Source organism: Platalea leucorodia (assembly GCF_965183815.1).
Source record: "Platalea leucorodia genome assembly, chromosome: 5".
In the NCBI taxonomy this organism is placed as follows: Eukaryota; Metazoa; Chordata; class Aves; order Pelecaniformes; family Threskiornithidae; genus Platalea; species Platalea leucorodia.
In genome coordinates, this window is record NC_138827.1 from 78,825,518 (window position 1) to 78,846,962 (window position 21,445).

The 21,445-nt window shown below is 39.9% G+C and overlaps 1 protein-coding gene across 1 annotated transcript in view; it reads right to left on the bottom strand.

Moving 5' to 3' along the window:
* Window positions 1-21,445, bottom strand: part of RAPGEF4 (Rap guanine nucleotide exchange factor 4) — a gene marked incomplete at both ends in the record, with an annotated part of 155,344 nt that overhangs the window by 53,051 nt on the left and 80,848 nt on the right. The window contains 3 exons of the mRNA XM_082311463.1: window positions 825-832; window positions 1,600-1,706; window positions 2,008-2,061. Coding sequence (XP_082167589.1) covers window positions 825-832; window positions 1,600-1,706; window positions 2,008-2,061 — 169 coding nt within the window. The remainder of the gene's footprint in view (window positions 1-824; window positions 833-1,599; window positions 1,707-2,007; window positions 2,062-21,445) is intronic.

Genomic DNA, 21,445 nt, shown 5'->3' on the forward strand with positions numbered 1-21,445 from the left:
GATTTCAAAGGAAACCTTCTCTGTATACCACGGGACAGCAAAAGCCTCACGCTTTTCAGAATCCTGCATGAAAACGATCATCTAACATTGTAAAAGCTTTGCCAATAAGAACAGCCTCCACAGGAAGAGTGAGTGTTATGAGGATGTTCCTCCATTTGTAACCAAACTCCAGCCACACTGTATTTGGGGACATTGGTTTGTAGGTATACAGTGTTTCTGAGGCGCTCTCATGCTAGGTGCTGGTCACCTCGCAGCTCCTGACTGATCCAGAGGCAGACAACAGCAGGCCTCAAGTTCTGGAGAATGCCCAAAGAAGGGGAAAAAAACTAAAAAGCCATGTGGTCACTAAATAAAATTCTTTGTCATAACACTCCCTAGGTCAGCAGAACGAAGCAAATAAGCAATGTGATCAAAAACTTACAGATCTACAACTGATCACATGTAGAACAGAGAGGAAGCTGGCTAGTCCTTCCAGACTGGCTCTTGTGGCTCCACACTTCTTGCATCACTTTCAGAGACCAAGGAAAGAGATAATACTGAAACTGCTGAACTTTAGCTTAAATAATGCCCTTCCAATTAAAATCCCATTTTGATGACAAAACTTTCCCTCACCTGGATCCAATCTAAATCTTGGCATTCCATATTTAAAAAAAAAGGATAGAACAGTAAGAGTTTTTCCCAGTTATGTATAAGATAAAATGGTGCAGTGGTTTGGACCAGCATTAGTCTTCATTTATCATACATGCTCTTTTGTTCTTCTAGATATTGTGATATATTCTCAGATCAACTCACAAGCTCCAAATACCTTGCATCATCTTAAATACCTTTTGGACTGAAATATGGAAAATCAATGCACTTATCTCAAAAGCAAATCAGCAACATATTGATTTACTATTTAGAAAAAGACATACTTGGAGATTTTAAACCAATTTTTATTTAAATATATTCTGAATAATGCATTAGGTATTTGATTTAAACATTAGACACTAAAACAAATTGATTCTTCCTTAAACTAACAGTAGATAGATCCTGACTTCTTGAAGTAAGATTCCTAATCTACAAGTGCAATTGTTATCCCACTTCAGCAAGACAGTGCTGCCACCAGCAGGAAGATAAGAAAGCCTGGCAATACACCGGAAAAAATAATTTTAAATATAACAGAAAATCTACATAAGGAATGTTTCTCACCAGGTGAATTTTCAGAACTCCACACTGAGCAACACCGCTGTAGCAATCAGTACAGTAACATAATATATTAATGAGCTTTCCTATTATCTCTTACTGATATACAGAGAGAACAGAATCTACATTTTAACTTCATATTGCACAGAATATTCCAGCTAACTATGCTATTAACTTTGGAAGAGTTTTTATACGTGAATACTCCGTTCACAATCATGGACTCAATTTCCAGTCAAATTACTTCAGAAAAGATTTACCGGGGCCATTAAAGATTGCATAGCATCCAGACTCAAATAGCATCACAGAATAATTTCAGACCTTTTGAGACCTGCAAGTATGGTAAGGCATAAATCACAAATCAGAGGATGGCAGGCATAAAAATTCAGAGAGAGACCTCTATACAATCAGCTCACACACCTGTAAGTCTTCAGATGGTATTTACGATCTCTTATCATGTGAGGGGCTCGGGACAGAATTGTATTCCGCAAAATCTTTCCAGCTCTGAGGATCTTTTCTGAAGGAACCTTGGTGATCATGGAGAAAAAAAAGGGACCAAGACATACAGATTTTAAAGTTTCCGCAATCTCTGTACTGCCTTCTGCAAAACAAAACACAAGTTCTCTTTTCCCTAAATTAAAAGTCCTTGCACAGATGCTTACTTTTGCAGAGCAATGCAGTAGATATTCAGGATTTTAAGTCTCACATACTTATCACATCTAATAGAAAGCACCACTTGAGCTGCTACGCATCACATCATTGTTGGAAATAGGAGTTATTTCCATTTGTCTAGTGGTCTGGCTCTACAGCACACCTATGTCCTATTACCTGTGTAACGGTTTTAGTAGGACGATGTGGGATGTGAGGTTCAATAAGAGGTGTCTGAAAAATAAAATGAAATGAAATACATTTTTAAAGGTTGAGCAGTAAAATAAAATAAGGCTAAAATAAAAAACTGAACAAAGAAGCTATAAAAACAAAGAATGACATGTAAGTCCAAGCTCTGCCCAGGGGACGTGAGTAGAAAAAGCTCTCTGAAGACATCCTAAAGACAAACTTGGCTCTCAATGCTCAGCAAATTAAAACAGTGACATGACATGTGAAGATGAAAAAACAAATGCATATTAAACTTTCTAAAGTACTACTGAAGTGTGCAATGGCCAAACATCACGTCAGATCTGAGGCTATGTGGGCACAGCTAGCTCTTCCGCTTGCCGCTCTCGACCTGCAGTGGGCACAACAGCATTCCTCCACATGCGGCTGCCTCCACCATTCAGTCCCCTACCACGGAAATTCTCTCCTCCTTCAGCACCTTTTTCTGTTCAGCTCTCTTCTCCCTTATGGCATAACGCAAGAAAACAGGAATGAAGCAAAAGCTCTGCTCCCACTCTCTGTCTTTTCTAAACTATCAGTCAGGCCTAGCTGGCAACCCTTTTATAGCCGCTCACCAGAGCTCTCTGAGATGCAAGAGCACGCAGGCCACTCGCAGAGACCTGGGTAGGGACTTTCACAAAGGGGCTGATGAAGGAAAAAGAAAAGAGTAAAGCAGGTGACTTGGTTCTGCAAATGGAAGAGTGAAAGGGAAGGCTATCAGGGTTCTACAAGAGAGAAGCAGAGAAGGGGATGAGAGAAATGGGAAAACAGGCCCGCAATGAACAGCTGAAAGCTTTGGGGAGATGGGAAGCACATGGCACAACACAGAGGAAAAAGGAAAGCCGAAGGTTAAAGAACAGTAGATCAGCCCTTGCTGACAGGGCAGATCACACCAAACACAGAGGTCTCCCACAAGGGCATGACCTTGTACCTCAGCCCACGGCAGCCACGGCTCCCTTACACCCGTACAGCAAAGGCAGGACACCTAGGTCAGAAGCATGGTGAAACACGTGCCGTGTACTGCTGGGTTGCCAGGTATTGGTTTTCTTAAGCTGGGCATCTGTTTGTTAGCTCCCACAGGATTTTAATGGTGTGACAAAGTCCTTGCAGTAATCAATCAGTGCTAGGAGCTATGAATGCACCAGGAGACTATAGGTCAGCTGGGAAGGGGAAAAGCAGGGAAGCACATGACAGAAATCAATAAAGATAAGATAATCTTAATGGAGAGGCCTGTATATGGAAAACAATGCAAAAGGTTTTCATTTCTACTCATACTTTACAAGAAGTCTCTGGAGAAGCAAATCAATACAATTAAATTGGGATTCCTGATTTTTCTCATTAATAAGTCAACAATTTTGCAAAGACTCATTTAAGTTATAAACATTTCTGTCCCACCAGAAGGGTGGTAGAACATCCCTCAATATTTATTCGTTCCTGGAACTGTGCGGAGTATGCTTTAGACAGTCTACATTTGCAGTTAAAGCACGCTAAGAATAGCAAGAATCTTTTGAACGATGCCTCTAATGCAAACAAAACCATTAAATAACAGTTTCAAACAGGTATATAAATAATGAAGTCAGAGTATTAATAATTTTTGCTTCCATTTTCTTTTAAAAGGATTTTGAGTCCTCATCAAGTTCAATGAGACTGAAGGTAAATATATACTTAAACGGTTGACTAAACTGGCATTAAAGTCATTATGAAATTTATTTTTAACATCTACATTCTTAAAAGATTTTTTTTTTAAATCAATAAAGCACAATATACTCAATCTATCTTCCAGATTCTAATCTGAGTTAGGAATATACTTCGAAGGAGAGATAAAATGCATAAGACAAAAAATATAAGAGACTTTTACAGCAATAGACTAGCGAAAATGAATCACATTTTTGTTCTTTAGAGTTTCCGTTAAGCTACAACAAAAATGCATAAAACTAATAGTTCAAAAAATTGAATATAGATGAAGATTTGTCACTAAATCTCCCATCCTACTCAAAACAGAATATAAGAGAGCATTTAGAAGAAATCTGATTCAACCCAAAAGTACAGAAAACACCAAGGTGAAAGCTAAGCCACAGCACAAGAATCTGCAGAAAGCAGCAGGAAGGCTTCACCTGCATTTGATCCTGACCAATACAGAAGGATCAGCTGCGAAGACAGAAGGTAACTTGGGTGAAGGAGATCATGAAATGATCCAGTATCAGAACTTTACAGACGGAAGTAAGAACATCAAGGCAGAAACAATGGACTAGGAAGAAAAACTTCCATAAAAACAGAAACTGGTAGCTAAATTCCTGGAGCAGGTCATGGGGGAGTGAGTGTAAGGTAAAAGGAGTTAAAGAGAGCTCGTAGTTACTTAATGAAACAATACTAACCACACATACAGTATATCCCAGCACAGAGCTAGAAGATGTAGTCAAGACTCAACTTAGCTAAAGAAAGAGTTCTTCAGTGAAATACAAGAAGGAAATGTATAGAAAGGATAAAGTAAGGGGTTTACAAAAGGCAAGTACAAAAAATAATTCGAACAATGAAGGACAAAATCAGAAAAGCAAATGAGCAAATGAGACAGACCTACCAAGAAATGTCAAGAGCTACAAAAAATATTCCACAAGTACCTTAGTAGTAAAACAAAGAGAAGGAAAGGTGTTGATCCACTGCTCAATAGAGGGAAATGTATTGACAGATAATTCAACACGGCCAGAAGAAGTTGATTGATTTTTTGTATCGGTGTTCATTAGAAAGATCAGTGGCAGACAGATGGCTAATATCCTAAGTAGTAGAGTGAAAGGAGTAAAATCTCAGCCTGAAAAGGCAAAAGAATGGAAGAGAAAATACTACAGAAATTAGCTATTTTCAGATTGATTGGGTTTGTAGAATTTCATGCAGGAACCTTGAAGAGCTTGAAGAAACTTAAAGAGGCCTGCAGCCATCTCGGAACCATCAGCAGTCACCTCTGACAATTCTTGGGGACCAAGGAAGGCAGCAGAAGACAGAAAAATGGGAAAAGGAAGAGCTGAAAAATTATAGACATGCCAGCTTAACTTGTCCTCCTAGAAGAAGTCAATTTGTAAGCACCTGGAAAAACCAGGGAGATGAGTCACATGTGACGTGTATTAATCAAGAACAAATCATGCCACACTGATCTAATTTCTTTCCATGACCAGCTAGCAACACAGATGATAGATTGGGGGAGAAACAGTAGTTTTTCAACCCTTTACTTTAGTAAGACTCTGGCACCATCTCATATGATAATCTCTTCTGCAAAGGGCAAATTAAATTCTTACAAAATAGGTGCAAAGCCAGTTGGAAAAGTATATTTTGAAAGCAATTACCAGTGAAGCACTGTCCAACTGGCAGTCATACCAGAATTCTGTTCTGAGCAGCATTCTCAAGAATATATCACATCTGATACTATTAAATATTAACAAGGGATGAAGTAGAATGTACACTGATTGATTCTGCAGGAGACTTCAGGACGGGAGGGACTGCATGTACATCGGAGAATAAGTTTACAATTTGATACAGTTTTGACACTGGTCTGAAGAAAATATGATGCTGTTATGCAACACAGATAGTGCTGACTATTTTTCACGCAGAATCAGCTATATAAAGACAGGTAGGAAAAAAATGTCTTAGCAGCAGTTCCACAGAAAAATAAATAAGGTTTATAATAGATATTAAACAGAACTGAGTAAGCAATGCCATACTTGTGTGAAAGCAACAAATACTGTACTGGGATGTAGTAACAGATTAGATAGATATACATAACGCAGTTCTGTCTTAGTCAGCATAGATAAGACCTAAGCTAAAGCACTGTGTCTCATTTGCCCACTTTACTTCAAAAGTATCTAAACCAACCGGACAGAATTTAGAGGAGAGCAACAAGAATAATCAGAAAGCACAACATAAATAATCAAAGTTGCTCAGCTAAGGAAAAGGCAAGTCTTAGCAGAAGTACGATAAAAAAGCCTTCAGACTTAAAAGGCCTTTGAAAAGAAGAAAGAAGTCACCTAGTCCATCGTGCAGAGATTACGAAATAAAGAGTTTAAATTGCTGTAAGAAAGATTCAGGTTAGACATCGGTGAAGCTTTTCTAACAGTGTGGACAGTGAATACTGGCACAGATTGCCAGGGAGGTGTGGTTGGGAAGATACGTAAGGTATTTGTCAGGAGTGACACAGCTATTGTGAATTGTGCATGTGGCTCAGGGATGGACTAGATGCTTTCCTGAAGCAGCTTTTAGCCTCACTGTGTGGCACTGTACAATTTTCGAAGGCACCTTTACATGTCTAAAATTAGTTCAACTGCAAGGTGGTGCTTAAAGAGATGATCAATAATACAGCTCCCAGAGCAGCAAGCCCAGACTCAAGAAAGCAAAGCAGTCACTCCTACTCAGGAACATTGTTGCCATCCAAAAGACATGCTCAGCAAAGAGTCCCCCCAAAGTTACACCCTTTCAAAGCTACTGCAGTGAACTCTGGCTGCACTAGCAATGAGATGAAATGCAACAGATACAGAACCACAGGGCTTGGACTGAGTTTGCTATAGAAAGGTAAGTCATGCTTCAAAGGCAGAGAAATGTAACATCAATTAGTTAATAGCAGATACGGTGTTCCTGCAACAACTTCCCATCAGAAAAAAATGGATTCTGTAAGGGATCTCATGTTAGGATAACAGTCACAACTTGGCTGAAGTCCAAGAAATGTTTTGTAAGTCTTTACAATCTTGGATCTCCCAGTAAGGGATGCTTAGAAAGCACTTATTAAAAGAGAAGTAGCTCTCCCTATAAAACAGCAGAGAGTGAGCAGAGTGTTTAATTACCTTCTTAACACATTCTGGTATCTTTGAAGGATTAATGTGCCTGAAGTACATACATGTTGCACAGAGCTGTATGACTGCAGCTACTTGATGATCACATTTTTCAGGACTTCTGAATAAGGGAAAAGTTATCAGGTGAAGAGCTCAAATATGCAAGCCAGTTAGAATAGTTTACAAATTATTACCCATCTCCTGGCCACAGTAGTGACAAGTGCACCTGCTCTTAGCTCTTCTTCACCGTGAGATAGAGCAACACAGCAGTACCATCCTGAGCTTTAGCTGCGTCATGCACCTTTCCAACTAGTGCGCACACAGACAGTTTACTACGATCTGCTGATCTCCCCTGTAGGGGAGAAGGTGCGTGTGGGTCTGGAGGGTAGAGAAGGGAAAGCTGCAAGTGTTGGTAGGGGCAAGCAGAAAATGATCATGAGAAGATGTGATAAAATGGCTTTTGGCATTAACATTGACAAACTCTATATCTGTACATTTATGGATTCACATTTGGGCCATTCAAACAAGCCCTTCATGAAGCCAATCACAAAACTCCCTATTTAAATTGGGGTGAAGCATGGAAAGTAACAATTTTAGCCTCCGTTCCTTTGAAGATTCAAATATTTATGCATGAGAGCAATACCATAGATTTAAATAGGACTATTCATGTGAATAATTTTATGCACGCATTTAATCTCTGGAGAAATAGGCTTTAGATTACACACTATAGGGCAAGAGCTGCCGTTATTTCTGTGCTTCTTACATCACTGAGCAAGCCATATGCAAACAAATAAATAATATAATGAACAACAATAATAGAGACCTAACATGAGGTCTGTATTTGTCAAATTATTTGAATCTGCTAAATAAAATCCAAGAACATCTCTTATAAAAACATATTTTTCTATTCCCCTTGTTAAATAGCTGTAAAGGGATGTCTCTTCTGAGCCTTTACATATGAATGAATGCTTTAGATCTACAGCAATTTGGATCTACAGAATCAAGTGATGAGGGGACCTAACTTACTACTCTCAAATGTTAATGTAGGAAATATGTATTCCAAAGAACTAAGATGAAATAAAACAAAAGCCAATGAATCATGTTTTTCCCATGACCTCAGTGTAGCTCATCTTTGAACAGAGAACAAGTTTCTGTATTTACTGGAGTTAAGCATGGCATGTGAGGTTACCAAGGTGATCAGATAAACCTGTGCACTATTGTTGATCCCGTTATTTCCAACTGGGGCACTGAAAAGAGTTGCAAGTGACATCTCTTTTCCTGCTGGCTGGCAGGGGATCCAGAAGAAACAAAGGACAAAAGCCACACAAGTCGAAAGGTGGCAGCAGCAACAGCAACATCACTAGGAGGTCTGTTTGTTTTACACCCTCAGTATTTACTGCTATTGGTGATTTAGGGCCTAATCCAAATCCCACTGAAATCACTGGGAAGTCCCTAACTGACTCAATGGCTTTTGAGTCAGGCCCATAGCATTTGAGTCTCCTAAGTGTATTTCAGGAAGCAGAGCCTCTTTAGCTCTTACTGGTTCCAAGTGACTTCTGATGACTTCTGATGACTGCCATTTATGACTAACACGCTTGAACATCTTTGTATACATCTCCTGAAAGGCTATCAGTGCCCTACCTGGTTCACATGGGAGGAAATAAAGCATACAAAAAAACATTCCCACAATATTGGTGAAAGTATAGCCAGTCAGTAAGATAGAGCTGACAATTAGCAAAAGTCCCCACAGCCCTCCCATGCAACACCTCCCCCTTCTATTCTTACCATTCTTTCTCAAATCCATATATCCATTTCCAAAAAGTTGCCTTTTTTTGTAATATGTCATCTATCTGAGCTACTTCAGACCAAAGGCATAGATAAGAATTCCAAAGATGAGGAGCCTTTGTAGAGATGACTCTTTTTCCAATACAAACCAGTATTTCCAGCGCTACCCAATAACTATACAGCAGGGATAAAGATGAGCATACAGCATCATAGCTGTGGGAGTGCACTTCCAGGTGGAAAGCAGTTTTGGACAGAGTATCCTAAAGTCAGCTCCATTGGTCCTATTTCCATCTGCAGAGAAAGAGTGTGTCTATACAGACTGCACCAACCCCTGCTAGGATGCTGCAGGTAAAACAATACACTTTTAGTGAATGCAGCTTGCTGAAAAACACGAGAGAAGCAGTTGGCCAAAGATCCTGTCATAAAAAGGTCCTTTGAAAACCATTTTTGACAAAATTTGAAGGAAAATGTAACGAATATTATAGGAATTTCTGTGCTCTGTTAGCCTGTGCTGGATCTCTGGAGTAGCCCTATGTAGAACACGCTCATACACTGACTAACTCTTGACATCAGAAAACAACCTATGTCATGACCTCTCACCAGCCCCCCAGGGTGCACAGTCTGTAAGAAACCTTGGCACACATTCCCTGCCACAGGGACTTCTTATGGTTGGGACACGTTACCAGGACTGAGCTCTGCTCAACCTAGACCACAGTCATTATCTGCAGAGAGACCTTACCACGCTCCTCCAGAAGACAAGAAAAGTGGAAAGAGAAATACAATCAATCATCCCTACTATGCTGGAAACATTTCAGTCACCTCTTCACTATCTCCCCACAAATGCATGTAGCAGCTGAGAGAACAAACCTGTCCTCTCCAGCACTCTCCACAAGAGAGTACTGGCAGCCAAAGAGCAAAGCGCCTGCTCACATCTTGCAACTGGAGAAGTCCAAAGCTGACAATGACTGACCTCGTGCCAGGTCTGTAGGTGACTTAGCAACACTTCGCAATTAACAAAGGACAAATTACCCAGAAAGAGCACTTGTTTCTGCTCTTCATCTGTAGTTACCAAACAATGCAAGTATTAAAAGGACCTGTAGCTAGTCTAGATAGTCTAAAATTGTATTACCAAAGCATCTTCAAACCACCCATGCTCACAAAAGACAACCATATGGTTTCTTAAGAAACATCTCTAAACAGCAAATGTGAGAAGCAGGGCAAGGTATAGATGGAGGAAAACACAGTCACAAGGATGTTTGCAAAATTAGGGCACTTCCACAGAAACAGGAATTAATCACATCTTAAAAATCTTCTGAGTTTCATAAAACTACAGCACCTCTAATCTAAATACCCCAAACTACAAACTAACTAAACCAACCAAAATAGACTAGTAGAAATTGTCAGGACCAGTGGTTAAGACAGCTCAGTTTTATTCTTTTTTTCTGAATTAATTGACTGCATGACCTTGCGCACATCACGTAATCACACCGTGTTTCATTTTCCCCTTTTTGGAAAGAGGAATACTACCTTTGTAAAATGCTTTGAATACTGTCAGCAAATGGGCTACTATCAAAATATTCAGAGTAATGATGACTGTTTTAAAATCTATATTCTTTAAATGTAATACAGAGTGAAGACTAAGCTGTATTTTAAAATACATTCTAAAATTGCTTTTCTTTAGTAATCTACATGTATTAATAGCATAAACAGGAAAATGTGTCCCTTTAAATTCTCAAATACAATCAGTGTAGCAAATTTATTTTAGAAAGTTAAATTGAAATTGCATTATTAACACTTCTACAATGTTTCTTTGACAAACTGTAAATGTCCGTCCTTTTAACACAAAATGATTCAGCCATTACCAAAAATGATACTTCACTGTGAATGTCAAAGGGAAAAAGAATATTGAAACAGACTATGACCAGTGCACAAAAAACCCCAGAGCATGGCTAATGATGTCTTATTTTCCTGTCATTTTTCTACTTCCCTGCTACAATGAAACAGCTGCTATAACTATACTGCATGCATTGAATAAAATGTCAGAAAATGCTAACTCTGCTGTGAGCATTCCCAATATTCTGATAGAGGTGTGACTACAGTTGTCATAAGGAATCTCAAGTCAGCGTTGTCACGGGTTTCTCTGCTGCTGCATTTTTTTTAACCTACAAAAGAATAAAGGATTTTTTTCATTGTCTCTCATGAGAATTACTGCTTTCTTAGTATCCATGGCATTAATAGTATGTTTACCTGAAATTATTTACTACTTGAGAAACAAACTATAGCGATGAAGATGAAAAAGTATGATAAATATTAGGCAGCAAGGTTACTGGTTTTTAAGACCTGCCTCTCACCCATGCTATACGTACACAGCACCTATTCAAAAGGCAAACTGAAGGGAAGTTAATGATTAATGAACTTCTGGAGGATTTATTTCACTTGTTCTAGATACCTTTGTAACTTCTGCACATATCTCCCACCTCCAAGTCTCCCAGGAGGCATGCCTCTAGAAAAACAGGACTGGATGGGCTCTCCTATGCTTCGATTGGACCCAGATGCCAGAACTGCCCTCTGAGGACCAGGTGGTGAAATTTTAGATGAAGTGGTTTCATGCCAAACATAAGGGTGCCAAAAACTGGATGGAGTGTGAATTAGGGGGTGAAATCACGAACCTATTAAAATTAATGGTAAAAGTCTTGACTTTAGTGTACTCAAAACACCACACAAGTGAGGCAAGAGCACCACTGTCTCCGGGGTGATAGCGGTTTTTGTATTGTGTGACCCTAGCTAGTCATTCCACCTCTGAGTGTTTCAACTTCTCCCTCTGTAAAATGGTGACGACAGTATCTACTCACACTTCTGACAACTGATGAGAATGAGCTACTGAAAACACTGCTGAATGCTGCAGCTGAAATCCTGGAAGTCTCGTGTCTACAAATTCATCCTGAGCATTTTATAATGATTTTTAACACAGAAAGGAAAAGTCATCAAAGTGAGACAGGGCTAGAGGGCATTGAAGGTTACCTCCTGAATTCCCTGGGGAGGTCAGCAACAAGGCAAAGCCTCTGGCAAGTGGGGAAGAGAAGTTAATTTAAACCTGGTTTGTGTCTCTTCTGGTGATTCCAGGTTCCTTCTTCATCAAGTTCAGGACAGTGCATTGTGTGAACACACATGAAATGAAGAAACATTGAAGGAGTGCAGCACATCTGCCTCAGATTCCAACTGCCCTGTCTACTCCTCATTCTTCTTCCTGTCATGCTTTTCAGAAATAAATTTTTGCTAAAAATGAAACTGAAAAGGAATAATCTAACAATATCCAGTGCAACACCTTCTGTTATCCTACTTCACAGAAGGAGATTTTTAATGATCTATGTAGACGTTTTCCATCTAAACAGAATATATTTCCTAAAAAAGGTAATGGTTGTTTCTGTAGTATATGAAAGTAAACAGAGGAAAGAAATCCCACACTGATGGTTAGACCAGAACACATTTAAAAAAAGGCACAAACATTCTTCTTTCAGCCAAGTATTTCTTTACTTCAACAGCTTTAAGTCTTCTGTCAATAACATAAAAACCATTAAAGCACTTCTGTGTAATTTACATATTTGTGCGTCAGTGGAAAAGACAAGCATTCTGCTCTTGGCAAATATCCACAAAACAACCTTCTTATCTTCCTTAAAACTTCTATTTCCCACAATGTCTACAAAAAGCTTGTCAAAGTGGAGGATGCTGATGCACTGAACCTGCTACCTATCCGGTCTCATCCAAGTCTTTCAGACTGTGCAGTTTATCGACTGGGTGGTTTTGTTTCAAAATTGGACTCGTTAGGGTAGCGCCCTTCTTCCTAGTGCTTCTGATGCAAGAGACAGCTCCTGTCCCTGACTGGGATGTGTTAGCACCCCCACAGCTCTGCTAACCACGTACAATGAACCTTCATGACCAGACAGATCTAACCAAAACATGGGGTGACCTCACTGCAGTCTACAACTTCCTCACGGGGGGGTAGTGGAGGGGGAGGCGCTGATCTCCTCTCTCTGGTGACCAGTGATAGGACACGAGGAAATGGAATGAAGTTGTGTCAGGAGAAGTTCAGACTGGACATTAGGAAAAGGTTCTTCATGGAGAGGGTGGTCACAGGCTCCCTAGGGAAGTGGTCACAGCACCAAGCCTCTCAGAGTTCAAGGAGCATGTGGGTGACACTCTTAGTCATACGGTTTAGTTTTAGGTAGTCCTGTGAGGAGCAGGGAGTTGGACTCAATGATCCTTATGGGTCCCTTCCAACTTGAGATATTCTACGATTCTATGAAAACAGAAGGGACCTGGTCATGAAGGACAACATGCATCTTCTGAGGACAACCCATCAGCATCATTACGTTCTCCTGCTATGAGGGCACGCCATCTCCTGATTCAGTAATGGGCAAAGTCCAACAGCGTAAATTCAGGGGGGAAATACTGGCTATGAAGGGTAAGGGCTTTTCTTTTTCTTTTACAGTAAAATCCAGTTGTGGTCTCACACATTTAACTAGCATGAAATGAAACTCATAACTGCTGTATTAGTTAATCAGTTAATTCAGTGTTCTTCAGATACTTTACTGGCAGTAACTGTATTGATTAAAAACATACAAAGGCATTTGGAATCAAATTATTAGATCTGAACATCATGGATTAATATGCCCCGTTTTTCACATGAATTCCATAATGCAATGGGAATAATCAGTAAATAAAACACAAGCACTGAGTTAATGTGCATCTGGGTGAACAGTAGGTATTGCCCAAGAAAATAGTAAAAGAATAATACTATTAATTCCTGCCAATCTGAACAAAATATAACTAGCATTGGAAAATAGTAAATATTTCATATTTGTAAATTTGCTCCTTCTCTCCTCCTAACTTCCTACAGAGCTTGCAGCTGTGTAACTTGATACCATTTAAACCAGGCCTGTTCACATTTGTTCTTATTGTTTTGAATTTCAGCTCATCTTCCCTGATAACTAGTAAGGTCAGACATTTCTAAACATACTCTGAGCTGCTTCTGTCGCTAAACAAATCTTTATTGCAACTTGAGAAAAAATTGGGTCCACAAACGCACACAGAACACTGCAATAATTAACGCAAGACTGACACGGAGAAGTGAAATTACTCCACCTGACATTTTCCCTAGCAAACCACATATCTTTACATACCAATTCACCATAGTATGTTTCTGAAAGAGATGACCTCTTTTTACCTCTCTCAGTATGTAGCCCAAGCTGTGTAAATTCAGTGATGTCTGCCTTTTAGGCATATCACAGAACCAGCCCTGTCCTTGTGAAATCTAAAGGGACCTATTGTATGTATTTTGTAATTTATCCCCTTTCTCCTATTTCTCTTTAATGTTGGCATTAATTTTCGCATCATTGCTAAAAATATTGCTTCGTCCAGCTGAAATTCTGTCCCTGCCATCTCTCAACCACACACCTCCTTTTTAAACATAATCTCAAAATCCTCTTTGGCTTAATTGACTCTTTAGTGTCTCTTTGTGGGCTGTATAAAGGATAAGGACTGTCGCACTATGTTAAGCAAATCACAGTGTGAAAATGTTTGCTGTTCCAGAGAAGTTTAATTACTGTAATCCAAAGCAGCTTGCCTGGAAATACTGAATGTACATAGAGTATTCCCAGCTAACTTGTGTTAAAAAAAACATCACTTCTGCAACAATGTAGGAATTTTCAGCTTTTCCATGACAGTTGGGCTAGGAGACTGTCTTGGGGAAAGGAAGATGCATCCTCCCCAGAAGAATTTCTGGTACAGTGAAGTCCAATATTATTGCAGATTGCCCTGTGCCTGTACTGCCACAAGGTCCCACAGCCCCTTCCAGGCAGCAATCCAGGTTCTCTACCCCAAACATCATTGCAGAAAAGTCAGACAAAACACAAAAGACAGCATTTCAAGAACACTGACTGTAACACTGAAGAAACCGAACAGACTAAGTAGCATTCACGAGCTCTAGCAAGGCAACCTCCTGGTTTTCTTCTCCCTCCTCCTTCCCCCAGTTTGGACCACTGTACCAGGAAAATGAGAGAGCCATTCTATTACACAGGCCCAGGACTGCTGTGGAGCAGTGGCTATACAGTTGCAGTATAAGGAATGCCAGAAACCTTACTGTTACAGTTTTGTCAACACGCGTTTTTCCAGCATTCCCCTGGAATCTGCAGCAGCTAACACCGCCACTCAGCAGTGTGAACTGAATCAGGGGAAACAAAAGGGGAGGGGGGGTGTTAGGCTCCTTTATCTTGTGGACCCCTATAGTTTTGCCAGTCAAGATGAGGCACCTTGTGCAGCTAGTGACAACAGGCTTTTCTTAGGTTTATTTCCCAGACACATTTGGAATAGCTGCTAGAACCCAGCAGCCTGCAGACCACAAGCTGAAAATCCCTAATCTAGACTGGCTCTGAACATAATTAAGACAACTCAAGAGGAGGGAGGGAGAGGGAAACAAATATTTGCCTGGATCTGTACATGTATTACAGCAATAACAGGAATACATCATACAAATCTGTATTTAAACACAGGAGACTGAAATCACACAGATTCATTTGTGAGTTAGCAGTGAATTGCAACAGAGCTGCAAGCTGGCCTGACAAAATGATCCCCTGCCAGTTGTCCCTCTGCTTCCCCTGCAGTCAACGTGGGCTGGCAGAAATGCCGGGTTTGGGGCAGGAGAGAGTCTTAGTCTGTAGCTGCCAGACCTGGTAGTGCTTTGTGCGCAGGTTCGACATTTAAGGCTGCAGACAGTTCACAGCAGCCTCAAACAGGACCACTGTGGTCCATCCCCTCCTTTAACCCCACACCCAGGCTCTGCCCTGCTGCTTGGGCTCGCCCTGGCCAGGAAGCTATTTTCATCCAAAACAGCACAAAATTAAGCTCAGAAAAAAGCTTTATGTGTTTCTGACAGTTCTGCTCCCTTACCACCAGGCAAGCAGGAGTCTGTGATGGAGGAGAGGGCACGCATAGCCAGATGTAGAGAGAAGGGACGTCGCGGGGGACACAGAGGGGAGGACAGGTGCCCTACAGTCCCGGCGCAGGTCACTGGAAGCTGCTGTGGAAGGGCAGCCACAGCCCCACGGTTCTCCCTGGGCCCAAATGTGCTCTGCTCTGGGGGATGATGTTCCCACCATCTTCCTATTGCACAGCCACCCTCTCCTGCCTCTGCTCCTGGCATCACTGCTGGCCTTCATGTGGCTCTAAGGCGGGCTGGGTCAGAAAACGGGTTTGGGTGAAAAGTAACCATCTGAGCTACTGTGCAAAAGGCTAAAAGTGAAGAGTGGCATGACAGAAGATGTTTCTTTAGCCCCCTCAGATTCATGCATTTGAAGTCAGCTACTTTAAAGAGTGAGGATGGACAAAGCAGTACTGGGAGGTTTACAAAGACTTAATCATAATTCTCCCCTGTTAAGCTACTGGCTCTCTCTCCATCCAGTTCATATTTAAGATTATTATACAAATTGTTTGTATCATTTAATTTCCTAAGAGGAAAACAAGTATGGCTAAGTAATCCTAATTAGAAGCAGTGTAATAACTGGCATTGGAAGGGGAAAAAAAAAATTTTTTTTTCATTTTTATTTTGGAACCTAAATTATGTATTCTTTTCATTTCTCTACTAGTCAATTCAGCTATGTGTATTTGTATTTCCTCACTAACTGCTATCTTTAATTTTAAGACAGCTGCATCACTGATGATAAAGCACACAAAGATCAAACATGTTGAGAATCTTGTGCCAAGCTTTCTTCCAGAAGGAAACTTACAAAAAGAATAAATAATGAAAAGTCATAAATCGTAAATCTTTGAATACCTGAACAGCATTTGCTCCTTAACCATCAGTAGAGATAATAGTCCAATTACATTTTTGGCTCTGTCGTAGATATCTGACATTTTTGCCTCAGCAATTCTAACTCAGAATGGCTCTAAATGAGCACCACAAACCGAACACTTGTTTTGGTGGTGGTGCTCTTTGCGTGGAGCCAGCACAATGGGCTCCGGGTTCTTGACTAGCTAACACAAAAAGAAGAACAAAATCACTGGACGGCTTTTCCCCACTATTTATTAACCTCTCAAATTTCTGTCATCTGTACACAGGCAAAAAAAGATGCTGCTAAATGATCAGATCAGACACATTGATTACTTCTTACTGAGTCAGAACTATAATTGACTTTGTGGAATACCAATTTCCAGCATGCATTGTAGGACAGGCAGTCAAAATGCTCTGTGAGAGATGATATGAGTGACTACAAAGAATCTGATTTTAAGATCTCTGATCCAATTTTTCTGCCAAACTTGAGAAAATAATTACAAGATTCAAAAAAATTCATTTTGCTGTTGCAAATATAAGTGCCAAATGTGTTACTTGTATACGCTTGACTTGTCTGAAGACATGAACCTTGAAAAGGACTATCTTTTTTTCTCAGTATAATTACCCACTCTTTCTGCCTTTCAACTACAAGAGATAAATGGAGCATATGTGCATGTTTTTTATGGGTTGGGACAGAATCACACAGAAGACACAGCCAAGGAGCAAGAGTCATCAAATGTGACTCCACAGTATATATTATCAGACTGCCCTTGCCAGCACTGGCAGGTAAGGCAATATGCTGTTTCCCCAGATAACTGGAACTGAGAGTGATGCTCCTATTGAAAAAAGGTCCCACACCCACTTCACAATATAGAGTATTCTACAAATTCTAGCGTTTTCTAGGAATTTCTGTTATTTTTCCATTATTTATTTTATTTGTCTAAACTATGATAGCAACACTCATTCAGCCAGGCAAGAGGAGTCAGAAAGGGAAAACATCTCTTCAGCCAAACTGCCTTTCCCATGCTACCCCAAGCACTTCCATAACCCTTTTGTGGGGAGAAGGTTAGTCAGGGAGGAGGTGGGTACTTGTTTACTCTGCCAACAGTGGCAGAGTGGCCTCAGAAGGAGGCCAACAGTGTGAGTTAGATCCCCCCCAAATTACAAGATTAACAAAGAAATATATATCACTTCTTCCTCCCACTCCCAGTGTCTCTTAGGATTACTGCACCAAGGACAGATCACAATAAGCTCCTGCGAGAAAATTCATTTGAAATGTATGAACACATAGGAATCCCATGCCTTACAATGTTCTGAGTAAACCAGCATCTTTCTGTCTGACAGCTACTCCACCTTTTCTGTGACTGCAAGCTCTTTCTAGCAGAGGCCTCCATCCCTCCTTTGCATCACAGCACCCAGCACAAACAAGAATTGCAAGGCTTTAGGATCCACATAAACTGCAATAAAGGCTGACATAAAAATTTTAAAAAAGCAAGAGAAGTGGAGAGCACCAAAATAACAATGATAACTGCTTGAGGGGACTCTTCATTCAGACAAATACTGTGGAGATCATACATATTAATACTCAGAGGTAAAAGTCATGGAACTAAAAACTCATATAGGTTAGCTCTAACATTGACTCAAGTATATGGATTGTTCTGCTGGTAACAGAGGAGGTCTCTCTCTCCCCCCCCCCCATACCTCTCATTCTTCTTCTTTTCACCTCTCTCTCATGATAAAACCCACACTACCCTGATTTGGATCTTGCAGGTAGTTTCACAATGACTCAGAATGTCACTGCAGCACTTAAAGAAGGATACAGATGCAGACACACTTTTCCAAGCTGCATTTTCCATTCCTGAACAAAAGGGCAGTGGTTGCTTCTGGAATGTTTTGCAGCTGTGACAGGAAAGGGAGGCTCTGTCTTCAAGTGCTGACAATTCAACTGTGCTGTGCTGTTGGACACTATTCACTATTTTTCCCATTATTCATCTTCTTCCAAGATAAATGTGGCAATTTGCTTATATTTTAAAACTGAAATACACCTACATATATTTAATCCTCTGTTGTTACTGTTCTTAGAAAATGAGGGTAAAATTTAAAATAAGAATATTCCTTTAGCATCTGTAGGTTGCAAAATTCTTCCCTTTTCTGCAAGAAGTTTAATTCACCTACCAAGAGAAGTCTTGCCTTCATCTCTTACCAATCTGACTATCGTTGTAGACAGCTCTATTTATCGCTACAGCTGTCCTTAGAACCACCACAATGAAAACTCCCCATTATAAAAAGAAGGGACCATATTTTTTCTTCCAAATTCATGGAAGGGCTTCAAGGACCAGGGATCCTTGAAAAGGATCAAGTACGCACTGAACAGAAATTAAGTTAGTTTGACACGTACACTGCGTACACGTACACAGCAACCTGGACCAAGGATTCTGTTCTTTGTCTCTACAATGCTACTCATTCCTGTACAGTGATAGATCAAAGGAGAATCACGAATTGCATCTGCAGGTTTCATATTGGGACTACTCTGGCTAGTTCTGTATTGGTCAGATTGGAGCTCAATTATCTGATTAGATACAGCAGAAGAAACTGTTTCCAATAGAAACTGCCATTAGGGTCTCCAGAATTCAGGGTACACAATGAAATCATGGGTCATAGATATTTCATAGATTATCAGGCAGCTGAACTGGATAACAGATGGGGTGGTGCAAGCTTTTCTTTGAGGCATCGCTGTTCACACTGGCATTTGGAAGGGAAGCCTGCAGCTGTGCATCATCTCCATATGGCTGGAACTGGAGATAGTGATGTACCAAAACCTTCCCTGGCGGTTCTGCAACAATTTAGTTTATGCAAAGCCTACTTATGTAAGCGAGCAGACCTACTAACAATTTTGTTTACATTAAAGAGCTCTGATGACATATAAAGACCTTCACATTTTTCGTGATGAAGTTCATTACTAACATATGAAAAATGTATTTTTCACAGACTCCTACTCATCTCACACTCCTGTCTTTGTTATCTCTCCTGCCATATGCTGTAGCCATGCGACTCATATGCACAGCCTCAGCACTAGCCAAATTGTTACAGGCTGTGATAATGATTGAACCCTGAGCACTTCCACCTAGAGCAAAATGAAGAGCTTGAACAGACCTCTAAGCAAATTACTTTCATATATGTGAAATTGGTGCCATAATATCAGAGCAGTCCATAAAAGTAATTGGTACAGTTAGGACTGCATGAAGACATTATTTAGAAATATTTGCACATACTGATTTTATGCAACCACTTTAAAGACAGAAATGAAAGGGAATTCTTTTTTTAACCCTATGCTAACATTGTATAGGAGAACTGACTCTGGCACAGAGCCCAGGAGAGGGTAGGAATTAATGCGCACATATCACTGGGCAGTTATATAAACCATGCACATAGAAAATCAGTTCTGTTATAACACAGTTTTCAGGCGAGTGCTGGAGAGGTTACCACTTCCAAACAAACACCTTGTCGTTACATCTATAATCTTGCTAGAACACTGCCCGCTTTCCTGCTCTCTCTCTTTTTATTCTTTCTTGTAGGCTCACAATTTCATGAGCATGTGAAACACTTCCCTTAGCATTCTGCTAATGCTCTATCAAATTCCACATTTGACAATCTACTGAATATGTTAAAAGATAAGCTTTCTTCTCGGTCACCTGCGAAAAGTAAATTGAAATATACAGAAATTGGAAGTAAAATTATTGTGTTTATTGCTAGAGTAGCTAATATGGTGAATGAACATGATTATTACTGGTGTCTTTTGTAGGCTCTTCAAGGCTGCTTCTAGCTAATTGTAATGTCATCTTTACAAACAGTATACTTTCAAACGTCCAGAGCTATATTTAAGTGCTTGAAAATTGAAATAAGTGAATATTCATTTGCCTGGAAACGTTGAAAATTGCAATATTTTGAGGATTAACACTTAGATTATGTCCTTCTCTATCAACTGAAAGATCTTTTCAATATAATTTTATTAAATGCATTTAGAGTTGATAAAACAGCAAATCATGTTTTCATCATCACTCCAATTATTTAAATGCAAAAAAAAAAAAAAAAAAATCAGCACGGCACCTAAGCCTTATTGAAAATTCAGTAAAGAAAAGGAATCTACATTTTATCACATCAAATTAACCAGGGAAGATGGATGAAAAGGTAACTTTCAGAGGAGTATTTCAGCACATCCTATAGGAGCTTTTCTGTACAAAATATCTTCAAATAAATCACTTCAAATAAGCTTCCAGTCTAGAGGATTTGGAGTCATTACATGAAAAACATAAAGGGGACGTTTCAGCCTGTAAACCTCACAAACTTGATCCATGTGTTTTTCGAATATTACTTCGTGCACTAGGGGGAGCTCCTGCAACTGTTTAGCACAATAGAAACCTAAAGACAACATAGGGAACATAATAGGAAAAAAGCATGAGAGAGATTTCAGAAAAAAAGACATATTCTTCACCCAACAGCAAGAATGACTGTATGAATTTGCACAACTTAATCTGCTTATATCTTCTGTGTTCAGTATGGTTTCCTCAGTAGAAAGGAGATGAAGAAGCACTTTCTCCCTTTCAGGATGTATGCTTTCAATAAAGAAGGCACAAACCTGTGTAGGTTTTAAACAGTCATAGAGATTAAGTTGTACAAAAAGAAAGCCAGCATGGTTTTTGAGGTGAGATGTTGTTTTAATTGAGTGTGTCACAGGAAAAATATATGTGAGCAGGTAATCAAAGTCTGTACCATAATAAACATGAAGAATTGAAGTCCGTACCATAACAAACACGGATAAGAGGACTTCATTAACACTGCTCAGTCAGCCTCCATTCTTGAAATCCTCTGCTTTTGAGCACTTAATTTTTCAGCCTTCCTTTCAAGCAGAATTTTTTTTGTGTAGTCTTGAGGATGTGGGGGTTCTTTTAGCCAACCACAATATGGAGATTCC